This window comes from Mesocricetus auratus, unplaced genomic scaffold (genome assembly GCF_017639785.1).
Source record: "Mesocricetus auratus isolate SY011 unplaced genomic scaffold, BCM_Maur_2.0 Super-Scaffold_100007, whole genome shotgun sequence".
Taxonomy (NCBI): Eukaryota; Metazoa; Chordata; class Mammalia; order Rodentia; family Cricetidae; genus Mesocricetus; species Mesocricetus auratus.
This window is the reverse complement of record NW_024429191.1, coordinates 8115240-8128255: the sequence shown is the minus strand read 5'-3', so window position 1 is coordinate 8128255 and position 13016 is coordinate 8115240. Positions and strand designations below refer to the sequence as shown.

The 13016-nt window shown below is 48.5% G+C and overlaps 3 protein-coding genes across 19 annotated transcripts in view; 2 read left to right on the top strand and 1 right to left on the bottom strand.

Annotated features, from left to right (window-relative positions):
• The window catches only part of Naa60 (N-alpha-acetyltransferase 60, NatF catalytic subunit), a 30532-nt gene extending 23757 nt beyond the window's left edge, over positions 1-6775 (top strand). For all 9 annotated transcript variants that reach the window (XM_040748179.1, XM_040748180.1, XM_040748182.1 and 6 more), the window contains 5 exons: positions 45-174; positions 2585-2681; positions 3390-3624; positions 4590-4933; positions 5555-6775. In XM_040748179.1, coding sequence (XP_040604113.1) covers positions 45-174; positions 2585-2681; positions 3390-3624; positions 4590-4746 — 619 coding nt within the window. In that variant the 3' untranslated portion in view covers positions 4747-4933; positions 5555-6775. The remainder of the gene's footprint in view (positions 1-44; positions 175-2584; positions 2682-3389; positions 3625-4589; positions 4934-5554) is intronic.
• Positions 6776-7590: 815 nt separating this feature from the next.
• On the bottom strand, positions 7591-10017 carry CUNH16orf90 (chromosome unknown C16orf90 homolog). 5 transcript variants are annotated; one of them, XM_040748186.1, is made up of 3 exons: positions 9776-10017; positions 8641-8994; positions 7591-8082 (listed from the first exon to the last, which is right to left on the bottom strand). In XM_040748186.1, the coding sequence occupies exons 1-3, from the start codon at positions 9792-9794 to the stop codon at positions 7925-7927; spliced, it is 531 nt and encodes a 176-aa protein (XP_040604120.1). In that variant the 5' UTR covers positions 9795-10017; the 3' UTR covers positions 7591-7924. The 5 variants fall into 5 exon arrangements, with proteins under 5 accessions (XP_040604120.1, XP_005088255.1, XP_040604117.1 ...); XM_005088198.4 differs by lacking the exon at positions 9776-10017 and adding an exon at positions 9367-9506; XM_040748183.1 differs by lacking the exon at positions 9776-10017 and adding an exon at positions 9401-9506 and having other exon boundaries at positions 8641-9039.
• An 801-nt stretch (positions 10018-10818) lies between these two features.
• The window catches only part of Cluap1 (clusterin associated protein 1), a 32531-nt gene continuing 30333 nt past the window's right edge, over positions 10819-13016 (top strand). For 4 of the 5 annotated variants that reach the window (XM_040748171.1, XM_040748170.1, XM_040748168.1 and 1 more), the window contains exon 1: positions 10819-10972. In XM_040748171.1, the coding sequence (XP_040604105.1) occupies positions 10951-10972 (22 nt within the window). In that variant the 5' untranslated portion in view covers positions 10819-10950. Of the gene's footprint in view, positions 10973-11462; positions 11930-13016 lie in introns of those variants that run through there. The other variant, XM_040748169.1, reaches the window with a different exon arrangement.

The following is a 13016-nucleotide window of genomic DNA, read 5'->3' as shown; positions in this document are numbered from 1 at the left end:
GCCCAGGGTCCCTGTGACTCACTGGAGTGTGCTCTCTCCCTCAGGTACCCAGACTCATGGTATCATGATATCACATCCAACAAGAAGTTCTTCTCTCTTGCTGCAACCTACAGAGGTGCTATCGTGGGAATGATAGTAGCTGAAATAAAGAATAGGACCAAAATACATAAAGAGGTATGTCTGTGCCGCAATGGCCTGGCCTTTGTGGCAGCTGAAAAGGGATGTTGCAATGGGTCACATTGCCAGCTCTGGCTGTGTCTCAGCAGCTTGTGACCTGAGGAATCAGCAGCGAACAACACTCATATCTCGTTGGTTTAACTATTATCATTATTAATGTACTCACAAAGACCAAAGAAGATCCCTCCCCCCGCCACCCCCCTCCCACCAGCTAGAATCACTGGTGGTTGTGAGCTGCCCACTACTAAACTCAGGTCATCTGCAAGAACAATACATGTTCTTAACTGCTGAGCTATTTCTCCAGCCCCAGTGGCATGTACTTTTGTTCATGAAATAAGATGAATAATGAATAGAACCAGTATACTAGTGAACTTAATAAAGATGGCCATTTTGAAATAAGAACAAGCAGAAGTGATACGTTAGGAATATGCCCCATTGCTATGTGACATGAAAATACCTGTTGGCATTGTCACAGAAGCACCAATATTGCTGTAATTTGTGGAGGGAAGCACTAGGTTTCAGTTAGGGATTAGTGAAAATGTATTTCTTTTTATCCAATGTCATGGACCTCTCAAGGATTTGGGTGACTGCTTTCAGTGCAGACTATAAGGCCACAGCTATGAACCATGGTTGTGGTTGACTTCCATTAGGCATCTCCTGGTAATTTTGGTCATGGCAATAAAGCAGTATTATTTACTTAAGGAGAGAGGATCCCATTAACCAGCAAAGAATTGTGTTTGACTTGAGGTTATTTTTTCTTGTTTTTCGCCTGCCTGCCTGCCTACCATTTATTTATTATCCATCCATTCATCCATCCATCTGGAGGCAGGGTTTCATGTGTACTAGTTGGCCTGAAACTCAGATCCTCCTGACTCTGACTCTCAAGTGCTGGAGTCCAAGGTGTGCACCCCACACCCAGCTTGCTTGAGGTTGTTTCTTTAAAAGTGCAGGAGATGAGATTGGTACTGCAGCTCAATAGCAGAGTGCTTGCCTAATATTCAGGAGGCCCTGAGTCCCATTCCTAGTGGAAGAAGAAGAAACATGTCCTCTAAAAACCCAGGCTACTAAAGGTTGCCCCATTTCACACATAAGTATATCTTGGCACATAGTTGGTTGTTTGTTTTGTCCAGCCTAGCTTACTCCTGAGCCACTGTCTCCCACTGTTCATTGCTAAGATAGAGAGAAAGCAGGGCCAGTAGCCCTTGGATACTGTTTCACTTGCCCAGACCTTGTTTCTTTGTGATCTCTGCTTGGGGCTTTTTCTCAGTGACTGTCCACTTCCACCATGCACATTAACTATGCTTACCCTTTCCACAGACTTGGGGGCCCTTCTTTTGGCTAGCATCATTAGCCTGGGAGCTTCTGTTAACTAGAACAGTGAGTTTATCCCCTCCCTAAGTTTGCTGTGTCTGTAGTATGGAGTGCTAAGGAGGGTTCGGGAGCAGGGCCTGGCCCAGCGCATGCCTAACATGTGGGAGCTACTTAGTAAATGGGAAGCAGAAAAGCCCAGTTGCCAGTATCCTTTCTTGGAAGAGAAACCCTTACAAATGGCAGGTATTTCTTGTTATTAAGAGGTTGGAATAACATAACATGAGGAACTCATGGTCTAAGTATGATTCATGAGGCATTTGTGTCCATAACAAGAGATATTCATGGAGTTCCATGCTATATTGCAACACAGTGTACCACTCTGCCCAGCATGGGCAGCAGAGCAGATAAATAGCTGTCCCTGCTTTTCGTGGTCATCAGGGATAGCATGTTTTTCTTTATAAACCTTTAAAACTTTTCACTTGGACTGGTAATGTGGTTCAGTAGTAAAAACCTGAGTTCCCAACACCCACATGGAGGAGGGAGAGAACCAACCTTAAAGTTGTCCTCTGACCTCCACACAGACACGTTGCACATGCTTGCTCACCCGACACACAAATGTGATGCGGCTTTTCACTTGTCAACTGTCTCACATCATGGTGACTGTGTTGACAGCCTATATGGGACCACTCTGCACAAGCATATTTTTGTTTTGTTTTGTTTTTCTTTTGTAGTGGGATCAGACCAGTGGCCTTGTGTTTGCCAAACATGCACTCTGTTATTTAGCTACATCCCCATTCCCAGTCATTGTCTTAACCTATTGTAATGCTTAACCTACTGGTTGGTTCTGGCGTGAGGTACCCATCCAGTCCACCATCCGCAAGAGCAGCTCCTCGTGGGTGTGTTGCCACGGTAGCAGCATTCTGCCTACATCCTTTTGTTTCTGCAGGTCAGGGGTGTGTCCTTCGTCCTCTCTGTTCTGCCCCTTCCCACCTTGTGGCTGTTCATCTCAGGCTATGGAGAGTGGACACAGAACCCAGGCGGCTTCTGCTTTGTGTACTCCATGTTGCCCTGACTTTATCTCTGACTTTGCCTTTAGGATGGAGATATTCTAGCCTCCAGCTTCCCTGTGGATACGCAAGTTGCATACATTCTAAGTCTGGGAGTAGTGAAAGAATTCAGAAAACACGGCATAGGTAAGAGGTAGAAAGCTCATGGTTTGAACTATTGCTGCCCCCTCCAACTAGTTATTACCCCCCCCAAGCCCTCCACCCCTATCAGTTACTTATTCTGAGGTCTTCAGTTCCTTTCCCAAATTTTGGGGCAGTTAATATCCTCCCAGTGCATCTTCCCACCCCACTGGCCTTCATCTTTTTACATCCCTCCCAAATTTGTCATGAACAGATCAGCAACAACGCCTAGGACAGCCTCAGGGAGGATTAGACCTCCCTTACCTCTCCTATGTTGTCAGACATTGTATTGGCAAGATATTCTCAGTTCAGAATAAGAACCATAAACAAATGAAGAACCAGCAGTTTCCAGCATTAATCAGACCCTAGGTCATCAAATTCTCACCCTACTCCACACCACACAGCAGTGAGTAGACGTCAACCCAGGCCTGTCTTTCTCACATCCTCTGGGTTCTGGTTTACACTTTTTGTTGTCTGAAAGGTTGGTAAGTATCCCCTGTGGACCCATAGCACCTCCAGGGTACATCTGTGGTCCACATGGTATACAGTTCATGGGTTCTGTCTGACTAGGGTCTTTTAGGGACTTTGAAGTGGGAGGGATCAGAGCTGGTTTCAGATCTGGGTACATAGTTCTCTAGACTCCTGCAGAAGCTGTGGCTTCATCTATGTCCTCTTAACTAGCTTGCTATGGGAAACCTTCTCTCCTTTCCCTAGGTTCCCTTTTATTAGAAAGTTTAAAGGACCATATTTCAACCACTGCCCAGGACCACTGCAAAGCCATCTACCTACATGTCCTCACCACCAATAATACAGCAATAAACTTCTACGAAAACAGAGACTTTAAGCAGCATCACTATCTGCCCTATTACTACTCCATCCGAGGTGTCCTCAAGGATGGCTTCACCTATGTTCTCTACATCAATGGCGGCCACCCTCCCTGGACCATCTTATATCCTTTACTGCTGGAAGGGAACAGGAGAAGGCTTTATGGTTTCCTGGCCAGAGGGTTAGAAGAACCAGAGGGTCAGCTGGGACTGTGGCCACCTTCAGGTGACAGTCACTGGCTTAGTTTTGCAGTGTTGTTCCCTGAATAGCTCAGGGTATGTGCGGGTCTAATAGTCTAATGCACCTGATTGGTTACATATATTAGGAAAACTGGTACTCCCTGGCAGCTTTAGCCCAGCAGAAAGGTTGGGTTTTAACTCTCTGGGCCCAGGGTTGATCCACCCACTCAAGAAATATGGAAGGTCTCCTGGTCAAGGCATCAGCAGTAAATGTAGTAGATACAAGTCCCACCTAAGCCTGTGATGCAGAGCAGAGAGTAAACAACGCAGAATACACTTGGGTTAAGACTTCCTCATGGAGTTGCATCCACCCCAGTTCTCTCCTAATTGTGTCCTTGTTGGGTGGAAAGGAAGCCAGATGTTCCAGCAGCCATGAGGTAAAGACCAGAATAGACCACATGTACCTGTGGGTGTTTTGAAGAAATGATTCATTTTAGAGGGAAGTAAAAGAGGTGACCCCAAGCTCCATAGACCTAGCTCACATGAAGTCAGGCATGTATGGGCATCTAGGGGTTAGCACTGTTGAAACATCTCTTTGTTGGGGTGGTCTCTGCCCCTCTGGAGAACTAGGAACCCTTGTCTTGCAGATCATCCCTGATCTTTGTTAATTACCTTATGGTGATTATCTTTTTATGGTGATTGTCCCAAATGGTTCAACTCTATATTATTTCCCAAATTGATGATCTGCTTCATGAGCCTTTCTAGTATTTTCTAAAGTCTAATAGGCCCCTGGCCTCTAGTTGAAGCATTGAGCCATGTGGGAACAATGCTGTGGGTCATTGGTCAGACTCCAAGGATGCTGCATGCGGGCAGATGGTGGCATGTCGGTATCTTCCTTGACAGAACCCACAGACTATATCCAGCACCTGGGCTCAGCACTAGCCAACCTGAGTCCCTGCTCCATCCCACACAGGATCTACCGCCAGGCCCACAATCTGCTCTGCAGCTTTCTGCCATGGTCCAGTATCTCCACCAAAGGTGGCATCGAATACAGCCGTACCATGTGATACCACTGGGGCAGCCGCCCCCAGGCCTCTGCACTTAGCACTCTGTGGAGCCTGTTTTCCTGTCTGTCTGACTTCTCCTGTCCTTTGCAAGGAGCTGGTGGCCACCTGCCAGCCCATCGGCCTGCCCCCACTGTAGGCCCGGTGCTATGCTGGCTCAGGAGCAGAGTGTATGCCTGGTCTTCAACAGGTAGGAACAGCTGGTAGGGCCTGGGGAGTAAAGACCACTGGGTAAGTATGGGGGGCAGTGAGTACTAGGAGCCAGGGAGTGAGAGGTACACTTTTGAGAACAACGTGGAGAGAAGGCACAAGGAAGAAAGTCACAGCCTCACGCCGTACATTTGCCAATCCTGAACTAGAAGCTAAAGATATTAACAACCACAGCATAGGAAAGAGGAAGTAGACACAAAGTCTCACTGTTAAGCAAGGAGCTATTTGCAATTGATAGCTACTAGGAGAAGGAAAATCAGTTTTCTTCAATGGAGTGACACTGTGTATATTAATCATGCTCCAGGGTGGTAGCTGGTCTCCCAATCCAAGGGAACAAAGAATTGCACACCTGGAAGAGGTGTGGGTACTGCAGAGCCCATTCCATTGACCATGCACACTGAGTTTGATACTCATCCAGGTGTGAACCTGGCAGTGCTTGCATCTGTAAAGTTCCAGGGAGCCTGCTGGCCACTCATAGACTGTGGGCTGGTTAGGGTCTTCTGCTTTGGTATACCCTGACTCAGCTAAAGCCAATAGGCCAGAGTGTGAAGTAGGTGAGCATCCTGCAGTACCTTCATGTGCCCTGCTCTCTTCCCTGCAGGCCCTCCTTCCTGCTTCTGGAAACTTCTTCCACCTGGAGCCTTTGTCCTGCCTCCATGCACTGGCACCATCCAATGGCCTGGCAGGTATTGGCTATATTCACTGGAAAAGGGCTTGCCGGGCCTCTTCTCTGCCTCCTGCTCCTTCATCTTCCTACAAAATGGACTGAACTTTGCTGTGAAAAGAATGTGGATGCCTTTGACCCTGAAGACACAGGAACGTTAGAATAAAGAGGCACATCAAAGCGAATGCGAGGTTTTTGTATAGGAATGTCATAAAGACACTTAGACGATGGAAGCAGTTCTCCTCCATGAAAGGCTGGAGGCTGGGACTGGCCCTTCACAAGAACTTAAAGCTTCAGGAATCAGTCCTCACCATAAACAGTTAGATGGGCAGTTAACTGTTCCTCAGGTCTCCTGCTGCCCACTTCGTAATGTCCAGAAGGAGCATCCTGTCTGTTGAATCCTGGCATGCTCCATATAGCCGACCTACACTGGGAGCTGGGCCAAGTACAGGTAGCTTTTGGCTTCTGGGTTCCTTCCTTGCTCAACCTTATAGAAGCTGAAAGCTTCAAGGCCTGGCCACATGCAGACAGGAGGAGGCTGAGCTTCATTGGGTGTCTCTGCTACTGTGGACCCATGGGACTTGGGGCAGAAGGCACTTGGTGCCTGTGGACCTTCAGCATCCCTTCCCTTCTGCCCCCAAATGTTTGCTGCCCCGCATTGCTGCAGTGTCACAGGAGCCTTAGCAGGGCTCCCTCACTGTGCCAGACTGATTAGGACCAGCTCTATTGACAGGTCGCATTACTGACTGCTTCCCTCCCGCAGCATCTCCTGGCTCGGAACCCTCAGGCCCCAGAGCCAGCCCAAGGCTGCTTGGCCTCAGAGAGGGATACTCACAAGGCAGGAAAAGCATTCCCCTTCCTCGACAGAACTGGCCAGCAGGTGGCCAGTCCTGACTGGTTTCAGTTGTGTGCTGAGGCCCCGCCCTGTGTCCCTTTCCTTTTCAGTCAACGGTGATCATGTGATTTTCATTTCTGCCCTGTGTGGTCAAGGGGGCCTTCTAGGAAGTTCTGACTTGGACATACTTAAATCCAACTCAAAAGCCTTGACCTGTCTATCCCTCCCTCCTGTCCCCTAATTACTGCAGTGTCCAGCCCAGTGTTGAACAAATTGTAGTGTGTAGTCTCGTTACAAACAAATAAATAATTTCACTAGTCTCATCCTGTGTCTAGTAGCTGGCTTTCAACACTTTGTGCTTTGCCCTTGAGGGCGAGGGCTGAGGACTTGGATCTTGCATGCTGCTGTCTTCCTGGTGGCTCAGCCATGCAGGCAGCTGTCCTGCAGAGGCGTGTGAACCTGGTGAAAGCAGCAGCTGGGCTGTATCTCAAAGATTCCTACTTGCACCCTGGCTCTCAGCTTTGAGCTAGGACTTGGTCCAAGTAGGAAACTATAATTCCCCACCCTTCTGTCCTCCATCTCCAAGGGTAATGCAGGCACATCGTCAGCAGAGGAATTGGCTCTGCTCCCAACCAAAGTAGGTATGTTTGGAGACAATTTATGTGGTTCCAGCCTGGAGGAGGGTACTGCTGACACTGTTGGGAGCCTTCAAAACATCCTCCAGGGCACAGAATGGGCCAAAACAAAGTCTTGATCCAGCCCCAAACATTAACACCCAAGGTCGTCAACACCCAGGTTCCAGGACGTCTAGACCAGTTGGAAGAAGGCCAGTGGCCAATGCTGATGAGCTCGGTGGGGCAGTGTGAGGTCCAGGCCAACATGCCTGCCTTGGGCTGGTCCCCTCCTGGTTCTCTGCTTAAACAAAACCCACATTTCAGCCCTTTGTCCCTGGAATGCCATGCCCTGTGTTCAGGCCTAAGGAGACCCCGTCTGCCTTCTAGAGCTACCATGTTCAGTACCTCCTCACCCACAGAGCCGCCCTGGACCTGGCTCATGACTCTACATGTACCCCAGGGAAGACTGAATAGATGCAGGGCGGTTTTGACTGGATTGACTTGACAACAAACAGACAAGAAGGTGCAGGCCTTGGCTTTTACTGAGATTAGACCTGAGGACTACCTGGTCTCTCAGGAACCAGATTCTCTGCTCGGCCTGGCCTCCCAGGTACAAGTGGCTGACCGGAGTTTGGGCAGGCTGCAAGGGCATAGGCAGGCTTCCATTTCTTCTGTCCCTCCCATGGGACTTCCTCCCTCCCTCGTACTTTCCCCAGACTGCCCAGGTCTGGAGCTGGGCAACTATGGGGGCCATCTCAGTGGGAGGGCTGCTGCTGGGACTGAACCCTTCCTCAGTAAACCTGGCCTCCTACTCGGCCATCCTTCCCCTACTGTCCCCAGCCCTGGCACTTTGGATCCTTATGACCTCTCCAAGGCCCCAGAGCGGGTTCTCTTGCACAAGGGACACATGGTCTCCTCCAAGGCTCTCCAGGACCTCTTGGGCCTGAGTCCCAAGCCCTCAGGGGGACCAGACTGGGAGGGGACACCCTTGGCTGGGTCCATGCTGGAACTGGAAGCTGAGGAAAAAGGAAAGAGAAGTCACTCAGGAACCCAGTCTGAAACCCTACCTTGGTGTCCTCAGACCTTATAACCTTCAAGACAATTGAAGGGTTTGGTGTTACATCCTTGATAGAACTATTGGGGTGGAGGGAAAAATTGACATCATGGGTTAAGCTAAAAATGTCATGAACCCTTCATTTGTAAAACGAACTGAGAGTTGCCCAAGGTCCATCAAAATACAGAATGAGCATTGGAACCCAGAACTCTTAGTCCCAGATTTTTCTCTGTCTTACACCCCTCATCCCAACAGGCTCCAGCCATGGTCCAGTTGCATACTACCACCCTGATATTTCATAGGGCTTAGACTGTATATCCACGGTGTGAAATCAATAGTGGGGCACACAGATTGAGAAATTCAACAAGATATGGCCCCTGGAGCATGACATTACTTTAGTGTGTCCTGGCCACTGTGTCCTTTCCTAGTTCTTGGCAGAGGTTTGGGGATTGGAAGAGGCCCGTCTGAGTTCCCGTGGGTCTTTCCCTCATGTCTGCAATCTTTCCTTAACAGAGCTCACCTGTATTTCCCAGGTTGTCCCTGGGCAGTTGGGCTTCCAGAAGGGTTGAGCAATGGCTGTTACCTGGACCCAGGGTCCCCTGTGGCAGGTCCAGGGACCAGGCCGAGCTTTCAGGCCGTGGCAGGCTGCCTCCAGCCATGAGCCGGCCTAACCAGTGGCTTCCACATTGACCAGCAGGCTGCATGTGGCCTGGCAGGTAGAGAGCAAGGCTCCGGAGGTGACGCAGTCGGAAGTTCTTGGGCTTGCTTCCCTGGGCACCGGGGCCCTGCTGCTGCTGGGCCCCCAGCCCTCCCTCATAGATGTTGGGTGGTGTGTCAGGGTGGCTGGGGCGTCCTGGGGCCCAGCTCACTGCATCTGCAGGAGAGAGAGCAGGAGGGTGGTGGCCAGTGGACGCAGCATCTGGGTAACAAATGCAGGTACCAGCTTATATGATTGGTTCCACCCCCAGGCTATCCAGCCTCAATTCTTGTCTATTCCCATTTCTCCTCTCTGCTTCCCTAACAGAGGGGCCTAATCAGCCCAGGACTTTGGCACTGAACTCTCTTTTGGCACTTCGAGCCTTTTTTTGTGCCTCCCTATCCTAGAAAGAGTATGCTGGCACCAGTATAAGCAAAGTGGGCAAGAGTCATACAGCCTAGATCGGGGGTTGCTCCCCTCCCCAAGCATGCGTGTCCCTGGGGTCTCCCCAGCAGCTTTGGGCTATCGCTCCTCCCTGCAGCCAGGCACCTTCTCTTATTCGAAGCTCAGAGAATGCACAGACCAAGGCTTCCATGGAGGGCCAGTATGGTGCGGGAGGAGTGGCCAGGCCTTGTGTGCAGCAGGGCCTGCTCTTCCCTGCCTAGGAGGTGGGTCTGCAGGTCTCCCATGGCAACTGTTCTTATGATGTCACAGTAAGACTCTAATCTTAGACCCCTTGGTTTGGGAGAGGATGGTATCAGGTCAGGGGCGGGGTGGGGGGGAGAGAAGGGCAGAGGGAGGGGCTAGAAACCTAGAGTAAATTCACTGGTCCTCAGATTCAGGCCAAGACACATACAAAAATTTAGCTCTAGCATGATGGAAAGTCATTCTATGGGGTGACCTTTAGGAGCCCTCACTTCCTCATCTGTGTTTGGGAGAAAGGATTTGGGGTACAAACCTGGGGAGATTGGAATCATGGTGAGAAGGTGGTTCTGGGTGACACTTTTCTAATTGTCCATTTTCTCACAAGTTGTCAGGTAGTGTGTAGATGATCCCTTTTCCCCCCAAGCATATGGACAAACTGGAACTCTTGCCTTGATGGTGGAAATATAAAAACTACAACTATTTGGAATCAACTCAGTCAAAAAACCTTCACGTTTCATTATAAAATATTCAGTTCTATGTTTTACATTTAGGCTTATGAACCATTGTTTTTGAATATAGATAACAGAGTTTCATTTATTTGCTATAGATTTCTTATTGTTCCAAAACAATTCGTTGTGAAGACGATTCTTTGTCCAAATGCACTGTCACCTAGCCACAAATGTGTGGCCCTATTCCACACATTAAGTACTTTTAAGATCTTACTCCTGGTCTGTACCACAATGTCCAGGTCACAGACTCCTTTCCATCCTGTGCCTGCTCATCTTAGGGCTTTGCCTTTCTCTTCGCCCACCCTTCTTGGCTTAGCTTGTCTCTTCTCTCTCCAGCCCTTCTTTATCGTGGTTGTCGTAGCAGCCACTAGGGAGGATTCCCTGCTGAGCCTGGACTGACTCACACGCACACGCACACGCACACACACCATTACCACACATGCGCGCGCGCGGGTGGGCTAACACCCGCGCTACCGCTCCAGTCTCAGACTTAACCACGGTTTCCAGGACAACCGCTGGCGCGAGGGTATGGAAACCGGCCTGTCGTGAAGACTGACAAGCTGTACGTACACGAAATCCCTCCGGGTGCAGCTCTCCTATTCTAACGAGGGTAGCATATCTTCGTTCCCATCATTTTATGGCTACTTTATGCGACTTCGACTGTGGGGTCTAGCTACGTTTTTACAAGTACGAAGGAGAATCGGTCACATAAGGTGATAGTGCTCTCTAAAGAAATGAGGCATTGAAAGCCGCAGCATGACCGGAGCCAAAAGCGCTCAATGAACGGTGCGAGGCGCCACCTCTGGTCAGTGCCATGCGCGTGCGCACACTGCGCCTCATAGCTTCCGGTCTTGTTTGTCCCTGACCGCACGCTCTCCAAGCGCTCTGCAGGTTACTATAGAGACCGGCGAGCGCTGGGCCTGCGAACTGCAAAGAGGCGAGCCGCCGCGCCCCAGTGGACTCTTGGGGCCCAAACGCCATGTCTTTCCGCGACCTACGCAGTAAGGCTGCACCCTGCTTTCCCGTGGGCTTCCCAGAAACTCGGAGCTCCCCTGCCAGACTCCTGTCCGAGCCATTGGCCCAGCCAGGCCGGTGGTCCCCAGCTCTAGGCTAGCCAGGGGCTGACAGAACTTTACAGCACCTTTGGAAAGTTCTCTCAGTCACTGGCCGCGTGTGGCTAGAACACTTAGTATCTGTGTCTCGCGGGTGAGGAACAGAATGTATTTAATTTTACTTCATTTTTATCTCAATTTGTCACAGCCACATTCGCAGCCTCATTAGAAAGGTCATAGGCAATGGCAGACTTTTTCTATGTTGGAGTTTGTAGAAAGAAACAATAAAACCAAGGAGGTGACTAAATGAATGCTGTTGCTACTAGTTTTTTGTTGTTGGTTGTTCATTTTTGAGGATTTTGTTGTTTGTTGTTGTTGTTGTTTACAATCTGTCACATACTGTTCTCGTTGTGGGCATTGCCTCGTTTTCTCCTAGGCAATTCTTGTGCCCTGTGTCCAGAGACGAGGAAACAGGCAACAAGAGGTCAAAGTAATTGGAGCAGGTAATAGCTAGAACAAGTGGCTTTGGAGGCTGAACGCCGGAGACGAGAACTTCGCCAGAAAGTGGGAACGTGGAATATCTGTATTAGTCACTACTCTTTGGAGAACATCTGCTGTGTACCAGGCTGTCATACTTCGCTTTTTGTTTCTGGTTATAATTGCAAGTAGTGTAGCTTCTCATGGTTCAAACAGCTAGGAAGAGTGACAGGAAGGACTGTGTGACCCAAACTCTTGCCTCACTTGCAGAAAAGTAGCAGCTACTAGGATCAACCTCTGAGTGAGTCATGTCTTCTGAGGTTTGAGGGCATTTGAAACAGTGTAATGATGGCTTCCCACATAGTTTTTGATGAAGCCAGCACTTTCGTAGGGTCGTTGAATAGCGATGTACTCAAAAGAGTATTCAAGGTAAGTATTTAAGAATGTTTACCTTAAATAAATACTGCATAGCTGTGTAATGTATGAGACTCTGTCCCCATCTAACAGCAGAGAACGTGATAGCTTCTACTTAATGGAAGGAAAGGTTTGGGCAAAGCCTGCCTGGAGTGGGAGACTGCTACTTGTTTTTACTATCTTTTTCTTCCACGATCTGGTGCGGTCCACCCCGTTTTATCGTCCAAGTAGATTATTTGGAAATGTCAACAGGATGTTTTGATTAGCTGTCTTCAAGAAACATGAGTAGACATTGCACAGCCAGGAAACACGTTCAAGAGCACAGCATATTGTGGGGACTCAGAAACGTTGACTGTGTTCATTTTGATTTTTTGAGACAGCGTTTCTGTGTAACAACAGCCTTAGCTGTCCTGGAACTTGCTTTGCAAACCAGATTAACCGTGAACCCACAGAGATCCACCTGCCTCTGCTTGGTTGTGCTCTTTTCTTCTTCCCAGACAAGGTTTCTCTGTGTAGCCCTGGCTATCCCGGAATTCCCTCTGTAAACCAGGCTGACTTTGAACTCACAAAGATCCACCTGCCTCTGCCTGCTGAGTGCTGAGATTACAAGTGTGCACCACCACCACCCAGCAGTGTGTTCATTTCTAGGTCCCACTTTCTTCATTTTTGTTTTCCTCTGCTTTCTTTCAAGTAATATTGAAAATCAAAAAATATTACTGTTTACTTGTCTGTTTTTACATTAAATCTAAATACTGCTTTATAGTTCAACCATTTTCTTAAAATTTCTTTGAATATGAGGTAACTGATCTTTGAATTTATGTCATGAAAATCGTATGTGCTCACTGAAGAAAAAACAAAACAGCAACAGCATATTGAATTTCACCTTACCCTGGGCCCTCCCATAAATAATTATTAATTTTTTTCTCATGATGTTTTATGAAGCTAAGTAGTTTTTATTTGGGATAATAAAGATATCAGAAAGAAATTAAAGTCTCAGATATCCCTCTAAGCCCTATATCCCTGAAGAAAAATCTACTCTATTGAACTTAGGTGTTTTTCATGTGATGGATTAGATACTTTAACTTTTGATGGATTCAGTACC

Excerpts from the sequence above, each read along its gene's own strand:
- CUNH16orf90 (XM_040748183.1), bottom strand. The coding sequence starts at position 9,506 with ATGGGAGACCTGCAGACCCACCTCCTAGGCAGGGAAGAGCAGGCCCTG. Across the intron at positions 9,040-9,400 it reads GGCCCTCCATGGAAGCCTTG|ATGCTGCGTCCACTGGCCAC; the intron begins GTCTGTGCATTC and ends TTTGTTACCCAG. Across the intron at positions 8,083-8,640 it reads GGACAACCTGGGAAATACAG|CTTCCAGTTCCAGCATGGAC; the intron begins GTGAGCTCTGTT and ends CTTTTTCCTCAG.